Raw genomic sequence first — 9,587 nt, 5'->3', positions numbered from 1 at the left:
CAACTGAGCCACCCAAGCACCCAGTTAATTCAAGGTTATAGTGCCCAAAGTAAGCAAACCATGAAAAACAGCACCAGGTACACAGTACTGCTCTGCCCAGTTTTATTTCTGTCTATAGAGTACATGTCATGAAATCAATGTCCTCTAAAGCACTTGTCAAATACAGAGTGAGATGAATCTAGTTCTCACTATGAACTATGCCTGCAACAAAATATATTAGGAGTCTTACCTCACAGATTACATATTTGCAATTGTTTTAGCTTGGTCTATTGTGTAATGCCATGTTGGTTACTACGTTCTGTCTGCTAGCCACAAAGCTCTGTATTCACTTGAAATACTAGCGTTGTCATTATTAAAAAAAAAAAAAAAGTGATATATTATGACATAGAACTTCAGTGAACTCCACTTAAGAAATAAAGGTGTAACTCTTATGTAGAATTTTAAAAATTAAGGACTACCAGTACTTGTCTAGAAAATGGTCATTATTCCTTTTTATTCAGAATAATTGTTCCTCCTTACTGAGTGTGTTTCTATGTCCATGTTCAAATGACTAGAAAATGGCCAGGCCGAAATTTTTTAATAAAAAAGACTGTATTCTTCATTCCATACTGCTTCTATTTAATTAAGCAAGGATCATTACAAGCTTATCTTGCAATCTTCTAATCTTATAAACATTGTCTCTTATATGCCTTCCCTTATTCTCAGTCAATTCTATTGCAATAGATTCTGTTTTTGTGTCTTTGATTTTAGGTTTTTTACTCACAGTCTTTCATTCTTGGTTTTGTCAACAATAATTTTTTAAATACATTTTTTAGGCCAGACATTTGTCTAACCTCTGGAGCCTCAAAGATGGTCCCTAGTATCAATGATTTTAGAATCTGGTGAAAATATTCACTATCTAGTAAAGATAAAATACAGACTTCCTTCACTATTTTTCTGAGTGTGTGCAATTATTAGAACCATCTACTTTCATTTTCATAAAGCCATGATACCACTGGAGTCACTGAGAGTGGGGGGACCAAGTGGGGAAATTCACCAATATTGGTTGAATCTACAGGATTCCAGGGTTCCCATAAACCATGGAGAATGTGGTAGAGAAAGTATAAGTGGGGGGTAAAATGTGAAATTCCACTTCTAGGTAAAGTTCTATGAATTTTGACTTCTAATATATAACTTAATATAAATACCTTTTCCATTTGTAAAGGGGAGAGTATTAGGTACTTCTTGGTGTAGCTTTCCAAGGCTAAAAAGAAAATTATAGACATATATTGTGTGTATAAAAAAATTATGAGAGAGAAGTCATAACTTTCAAATAGGATAAATATGAGTTATATCTGTGAGGGGAATGACTGATAAATTTTATGCCTCAATGAATGGATGTCTAGTATATGAGTTTCTCTCAAGGTTCTCAGAACACATTTTCAATAATCTCTGAGGTCTTTGGGTCTTTTTTTTTTTTTTAACTGAAAGCATAAAATGAAGACAGAGAAAGAACAAGTACATGGAGTTTCAAGGGTTACAGAATGATATGTGCTCTATCAAGTATCTAGTCTTACAGTTGTCAGTGGGACTGGGAGCAGGAAACCTCATAAAAACCTTCTGAGGCTTCCACCTGTTTAAACAATTTAATGACAGAATTAGTTTTAAGCTTCATATATATAGGTGAAACTGACAATTTTTACTATAGAAGAAAATAATCAGGAAAGGGAGCAGTCTAAGGACTATGTCCATTGTGGAAGAGTTGATGAACTGAATACTTTCAGTTTATAGAAGACAAACAAAGCATTGCCAGGTAGCAGGGACAGAAAAACTTCTATATTATTCCAGGAGATTAGTCAAGAATTAACATGGAGAAAATACAAGTATCTGAATAAGAATCTGAAAACAAGGCACTGGGAAAAAAAAAAAAACTCTCTCTTGGGTGTGGAAACACATTGACTGAGAATATTTTTAAAAGTGTACAACCAGTGGCGCTTCACTTAGAGAATTTTAACCAGTGGTACATACCTCACCAAATTTAGAAAACATTTTTGTTGAGTATGGACCAGGAACTGTACTAGTTAGCATCATCTGAAGTGTCACTTAGTACTAACAATAACACCTAAGATCAAAATTACTGTTACATCTATTTTTCCAGGTAAGGAAATCAAGTTTAAAAAATATTTTTATAATGTTTTTGACAATATTAATACAAAGAAGGAGTGAAGGAATGGAAGGAACTACAATGGTGCAACATTTCTGTATAATATTGAAATCAAATTTGTATTAATCTAGACTAGAATTTTTGAGGTTGTTAAGTATAATATCTGAGGCAACTAATAACAAGATAACTCAAAAATATAATAAAAGAAATAATAAGGAAATCAAAATGATATACTAGGTAATGTCTATTTTTTTAAAGGAATGTAGTAATAGAGGAATAAAATAAAACATAAGATATAAAGAAAACAAATACCAACAAGGTGGACATAAATTCAACTTTACCATTAATGACATTAAATACAAATGCAATACATACTCCATTCAAAAGACACATATTGGCAAAATAAAAAGAAAAATGACTCAACTATATATTTCTACAAGAGCCATACTTTAAATTCAAAGACACAAATAAATCAAAAGAAAGAATCAAAAAATATATAGCATGCAAAGAGTAAATAAGAGAGCTGAAATGACCATATTAATAAGAGACAAAATGCTTAAGAGAAAAAATGAAACTAAAGACCAGGAAAGACATATTATAATGATAAAGAAAGCAACTCATTAGGACAACATACAATTATAAACTTACATTCCCTTAACAAATGAGCTCCAAAATGCATGAAGCAAAAAAATGACAATATCAAAGGGAGAAATGGACACTTCAACAAGACCATCTCCAATACCCCACTTTTCAATAATGAATAGAACAATTGGGCAGAATATTAGCAAGAAAACAGAAATCTGAGCAACACTACAAAAGAATTAGATCTGAGTAATCTACAAAATATCACTAAACAATAGAATATGCATTCCACGCTCTCTGTCTCCTCGGCCCTGGGAGCAGCTCTCCTGCCACAGCCCCTCATTCCCTGAAAATGTACGCCTGTGCAAAGTTCGTCTCCACCCCATTCTTGGTCAGGAGCACCTCTCAGCTGTTGAGCCGATCTCTGTCTGCAGTGGTGCTAAAACCACCCAAGACACTGACAGATGAGGCACCTTATAAGGGCCTCAGCATCTTGGCAGCCCCACGTCCCCTGACCTCACTTATTCCCAGCCGAAGCTTCCAAACCAGCGCCATTTCAAGGGACATCGATACAGCAGCCAAGTTCATTGGGGCTGGGGCTGCCACGGTAGGGGTGGCTGGTTCTGGGGCTGAAATTGGGACTGTGTTTGGGAGCCTCATCATTGGTTATGCCAGGAATCCCTCTCTGAAGCAACAGCTCTTCTCCTACGCCATTCTGGGCTTTGCCCTCTCGGAGGCCATGGGGCTCTTTTGCCTGATGGTGGCCTTTCTCATCCTCTTCGCCATGTGAAGGAGCCGTCTCCACCTCCCATAGGTCTTTCTCCCGTGTCTCGTCTGCCCTGTATAATCCTTTTCCTATACCTCCCCAGGCAGCCTGGGGAAAGTGGTTGGCTCAGGGTTTGACAGAGGGAAGACAAATAAATACTGTATTAATAAGAAAAAAAAAAAAAGAATATGCATTCCACGCAAGTATACATGGAACATTCTCCACAACAGAACATATGTTAGACCATAATCAAGTCTCAATAAATTTAAAAGAATTTAAATCATACAAAGTATGCTTCTCAACTATGATAGATAAAATTAGAAATCAGTAACAGGAGGAAATTTGGGAAACTTGCAAATAAATAGAACTAAACACTCTCCTAAAAAAAAAACAATGGGATAAAAATGAAATCACAAGGCAAATTAGAAAATACTTTGAAGTAAATGAAAAAATAAACAAATCATTATTAATATTTCCAGATGCCACTAACAAAGTGCCTAAAGGGAAAGTTAGAGATATAAATGCCTATATTTTTTAAAAAATTTTTTTCAAATAAATAGTAACAGGCTTCCACCTTAAGAAGCTAAAAAAAGAAGAGCAAACTAGGGGTGCCTGGGTGGCTCAGGTTAAAGCCTCGGCTTTCCGGTCAGGTCATGATCCAGAGTCTTGGGATCGAGCCCAGCATCAGGTTCTCTGCTCTGCAGGGAGCCTGCTTCCTCCTCTCTCTGCCTGCCTCTCTGCCTACTTGTAATCTTTGTCTGTCGAATAAATAAATAACCCTCTCCCGAAAAAAGAGAGAGAGAGTGAGAGCAAACTAAAACCGAAGCAAGTGGAAGGAACAAAATAAGAAATGACAAAGCAGAAATAAATGAAATAGAAAATAGAAAAAAAGCGATAGAAAAGAATCAGTAAAACCAAATTTACTTGAAAAATCAAGCCTTTAGCTAAACTGACCAAATAAAAAGTGAAATTAAAATTACTGAGATATGTAATAAAAGGGACATCATTTCCAAATTTACAGAAATTTTTTTAAAGAGGATTAAAAGGGAATGCTACAAAAAGTAGTATACTTAGAAACCTGATAACCTAGAGGAAATGAACAAATTCCTGGGATGATACAAAGTATGAAAACTGACTCCAGAAGAAATAGAAAACCATGACAGATCTATAACAAGCAAAAAAGACTTACATAGTCCCACACAGAAAAGTCCACACTCAGCTGGCTTTACATGTTAAACTGTTTAAAGGAGAATTAATATCAATCCTTCACAAACTCTTCCAAATAATAGGTGATGAAACACTTCCCAATACATGCTATTTGACCACATTACCATGATACCAAAATCAAAGAAAGTGTGACAAAACTACAGACCAATGACCTTTATGAATATAAATGGAAAGTCTTCAATAAAATAGCAGCAAACCAAATCGAGTAACATTTTTTTAAAAAAGAAGAAAAAGATTACATACCATAATTAAATAGTATTTATCACAGAAGCAAAAAGTTGGTTCCACAAATGAAAAATCAATCAATATGATATATTACATGAACATAATAAAGAACAAAAAGCATGCAATTGACTCGATAGATGAAGAAAAATTACATAACACAATTCAATACACTTTCATGATAAAAACATAACAAACTTGAAACAGAAGGGAGGTTCCTTAACTGGATAAAGGCCCTCTACAAAATGTTAACAGTTTATATCAAACTTAATCATGAAAGACTAAATGTTTTCCTTTTAAGAACAGGAACAAGATAAATATGTCCATTCACACTTCTATACTGTGGTAGAGGTTCTAGCTACAGTAATTAGGCAAGAAAAAGAAATAAAAGGCATTCAGATTAAAATGAAAGAAATTAAATGATCTCCATTCACAGATAACAATTTTATATTTAGAAAATCCTAAAAAAAAATCCACACACACAAAAAATAGTATAGCAAGGTTATAGAATACAAGTTCAATATACAAAATCAGTTATATTCCTATACAGTAGCAATGCACAATCTGAAAAAAAGTTAAGCAAACAACTCTATTACGACAGCAACAAAAAATAAAATACTTAGGAATAGATTTAACAAGAATGTATAAGACTTACACACTGAAAACTAGAAAACATTATTGAAAAAATTAAAGAAAAAATAAATGGAAAGACAACATATGTTGTTCATAGATTGAAAGACTTATTATTAATATAGTAATACTTCCCAAATTAATCTAGATTCAGTACAATCCTTACCTCAATATCAGCTGCCCTTTTTGCAAAAATTGGCAAGATGATTTTAAAATTCATATTTTAATGGGTTCAAGGGACTCAGAATAGCCAAAGCAATCTCTAAAAGGAAAGATAAAGGTGGAAGACTCACACTTATAATTTCAAGTTTACTACAAAACAAAAAACAAAAGTTGATTAACATTTTTTCATGTGTCTGATAGCCATTTGTATGTCTTTATTGGAGAAGTGTCTGTTAATGTCTTCTGCCCATTTTTTGACATGATTGTCTGTTTTGTGTGTGTTGAGTTTGAGAAGTTCTTTATAGATCCTGGATATCAGCCTTTTGTCTTTACTGTCATTTGCAAATATTTTCTCCATTCCGTGGGTTGCCTCTTTGTTTTGTTGACTGTTTCCTTTGCTGTGCAGAAGCTTTTGATCTTGATGAAGTCCCAAAAGTTCATTTTTGCTTTTGTTTCCTTTGCCTTTGGAGACATATCTTGAAAGAAGTTGCTGTGGCTGATATCAAAGAGGTTATTGCCTGTGTTCTCCTCTATGATTCTGATGGATTCCTGTCTCATGGTGAGGTCTTTTATTCATTTCGAGTTGATCTTTGTGTATGGTGTAAGAGAATGGTCAAGTTTCATTCTCCTACATATAGCTGTCCAATTTTCCCAGCACCATTTATTGAAGAGATTGTCTTTTTTCCACTGTATATTTTTTCCTGCTTTGTTGAAGATTAGTTGACCATATGTTCATCATCACTAGCCATCAGGGAGATTCAAATCAAAACCACATTGAGATACCACCTTATACCAGCTAGAATGGCCAAAATTAACAACACAGGAAACAACATGTGTTGGAGAGGATGTGGAGAAAGGGAAACCTTCTTACACTGTTGGTGGGAATGCAAGTTGGTGCAGCCACTTTGGAAAACAGTGTGGAGATTCCTTAAGAAGTTAAAAACAGAGCTACCCTATGACCCTGCAATTGCACTACTGTGTATTTACCCCAAAGATACAGATGTAGTGAAAAGCAAGGGCCATCTGTACCCCAATGTTCATAGCAGCAATGGCCATGGTTGCCAAACTGTGGAAAGAACCAAGACGCCCTTCAATGGATGAATGGATAAGGAAGATGTGGTCCATATACACTATGGAGTATTATGCCTCCATCAGAAAGGATGAATACCCAACTTTGTAGCAACATGGATGGGACTGGAAGAGATTATGCTGAGTGAAATCAGTCAAGCAGAGAGAGTCAATTATCATATGGTTTCACTTATTTGTGGAGCATAAGAAATAACAGAGGACATGGGGAGATGGAGAGGAGAAAGGAGTTGAGGGAAATTGGAAGGGGAGATGAACCATGAGAGACTTTGGACTCTGAAAAACAACCTGAGGGTTTTGAAGGGGCAGGGGTGAGAAGTTGGGTGAGGCTGATGGTTGGTACTATGGAGGGCACGTATTTCATGGAGCACTCGGTGTGGTGCATAAACAATGAATTCTGGTACACTGAAAAGAAATTTTTAAATAAATAAATAAATAAATAATACAAAGTTGACTACAAAGTTTCAGTAATTAATCAGTGTGGTATAGCATTAGAACAGACATACAGATCAATTGAATGAAATTGTAAATCCAAACTTACACCTTCCATTTACAGTCAGTTGACTTTCACAAGGGTGTCAAAGCATTTCAATTGACAAAAAAAAAAATAAAAAAAGTGTCTTTTTAAAAAAGATTTTATTTATTTATTTATTTGAGAGACACAGAGAGAGCATGATCAGGGGAAGGAATGGAGGAGAGGGACAAGGAGATTCTGTGAGGACAGAGCCAGACACAGGGCTAGATCCCATGACCCAGAGATCACCACCCAAGCCAAAATCAAGAGTGGAATGCCCAATGGATTAAGCCACCCAGGTGCCCCAAAAATAGTCTTTCTAAAAAGAATTCTAAGCCAACTGATATCTACATGCATAATGATGCAGTTGGACCCTATCTCATATATATATATAAACATTAACTCAAAATGGATCACAGAATTAAATGTAAAATCTAAAACAATAAGACTCTTAGAAATAAATGTAGAAGTAAAACTTAGTGACCTTAGGTTAGACAATGATTTTCTAGATGTGACATCAAAAGCACAAGCAACAAAAAAATAGATAAATTATACTTAATCAAAATGAAAATGTTTTGTGCTTCAAAGTCCAAGAAAAAAAAAAAACACTGAATGAGAGAAATAATTGCAAATCATGCACGTCATAGGAACTTGTACTCAGAATATTTTAAAAAATCCTTATAAGTCAATAACAAAAATATAATTAACCCAATTTAAAAATAAAATATTTTGAAGATATTTCTGAATTTATACAAATAGCTAAATAAGTATAGGAAAAGGTATATAACATCATTACTCATTAGAGAAATGCAAATCAAAACCACAACAAAGTTATTAGTTCACACACACAGAAGGATGGCTATAATAAAAAAGACAGACAACAACAAGTAAGTGTGGGGCACCTGGGTAGCTCAGTAGCTAAGTGTCTGCCTTTGGCTCAGGTCAGGGTCCCAGGGACCTGGGATTGAGCCCTGCATCTTGGGCTCCCTGCTCAGCAGGAAGCCTGCTTCTCCCTCTCCCACCCGCTCTGCTTGTGTTCCCTCTTTCGCTTTGTCTCTCTGTCAAATAAATAACTAAAATCTTTAGGGAAAAAAAAATGTAAGTGTTAGTGAGGCTGTGGAATAGACAACACTGGTAGAAATTTAAAACTACACAGTCACTTTGGAAAATGGTTAAGAAATTCCTCAAAACTAAATACAAAATTATCATTTGTTCCAGCAATTACACTCCTAAACATATCACCAACTCAACTGAAAACATGTTCACACAAAAACTTGAACAGGAATGTCATAACAGCATTACAGGAATGCACAGGAATGTTACAGTAGCTACTCAGGATAACCAGGAAGCTGAAACAGTCCAAAATGCCCATCAGCTGATGAATGGATAAAATGGGCCATGTTCACATAATGGAATATTATTCAGTAAGAAAAAGGAGTGAAATACTGACACATGCTACAACATGGATGACCTTGAAAACTTGATGCTACATGAAAGAAAGTCTACAGGGTAAGGGAAAATGGAGAGAACTGCCAGTAGGCATGGGCTTTCTCTTTGCTATGATGAAATTAAATGGTAATGATGCTTGCCCAGCTCTGAGAATATACACTTTAAAGCATGGGTTTTACATGTGAATTCTGCCTTAACAAAGTATTATTTTTAAAGTTTTTAATAAATAAAAGCTGGGGGGGGGGAATGCCCAAAGTCATCAGCCAAATGGCAAAGAAGCTGGGAAATATAATATTTTTATTCTAAGCCCTCTCTAATAACCACTTTACTATGCTGTAGTCATCTCTAAGTAGTAAATTGGAAAAGATCATCAATAAGATGTACTCCATCGTGTAAGTTTATACCCTACTGATTCAGAACAAAGTGGGTACTAGGAAGAACAGATCCCAGTGACTTTAACATAAAATCAGAATTAAGGGCTAACTCTGAACTCACAGTATGAGGATCATGCCTCCAGAACACACTGTTGAGTAGTTCTTGGTGTAAAAGAAGAGAATTTTTTCCCTGGGAAAAAAATTCCCTCCAATATGTAAGACTGGCCACTATTGATCTAACTCCACTAACCCTACCTTAATCACCCATACCGTAGTTTTCAACACTCTGCATGTTATCAGCCTTTGCAAACAAAATTCCCTAGCCATCAAACACTTACACAGTTCCTTATAAAAATATCTCCATGATTCCAGAAAAACTGATTGTTCAATAATCAAGTCAATCAACAGGTCAAGTAGTATAAACCGAGTTGT

General features: G+C 35.2%; 1 protein-coding gene across 1 annotated transcript; it reads left to right on the top strand.

Annotated features, from left to right (window-relative positions):
• Positions 1-3,019: 3,019 nt before the first annotated feature.
• LOC123394362 (ATP synthase F(0) complex subunit C2, mitochondrial-like) lies at positions 3,020-3,675 on the top strand. Its single transcript, XM_045088188.1, has one exon. It carries the CDS (start codon positions 3,078-3,080, stop codon positions 3,513-3,515), a length of 438 nt encoding a protein of 145 aa, XP_044944123.1. The 5' UTR covers positions 3,020-3,077; the 3' UTR covers positions 3,516-3,675.
• Positions 3,676-9,587: the final 5,912 nt, after the last annotated feature.

The sequence above is a fragment of the Mustela putorius genome, unplaced genomic scaffold (genome assembly GCF_011764305.1).
Source record: "Mustela putorius furo isolate JIRA1106 unplaced genomic scaffold, ASM1176430v1.1 tig00003834_pilon_pilon_pilon, whole genome shotgun sequence".
Classification (NCBI taxonomy): Eukaryota; Metazoa; Chordata; class Mammalia; order Carnivora; family Mustelidae; genus Mustela; species Mustela putorius.
The sequence above is the reverse complement of the archived record's forward strand: the minus strand, read 5'-3'. Positions and strand labels throughout refer to the sequence as shown.

Coding starts and splice junctions, on each gene's coding strand:
- LOC123394362 (XM_045088188.1), top strand. CDS start 3,078: ATGTACGCCTGTGCAAAGTTCGTCTCCACCCCATTCTTGGTCAGGAGC.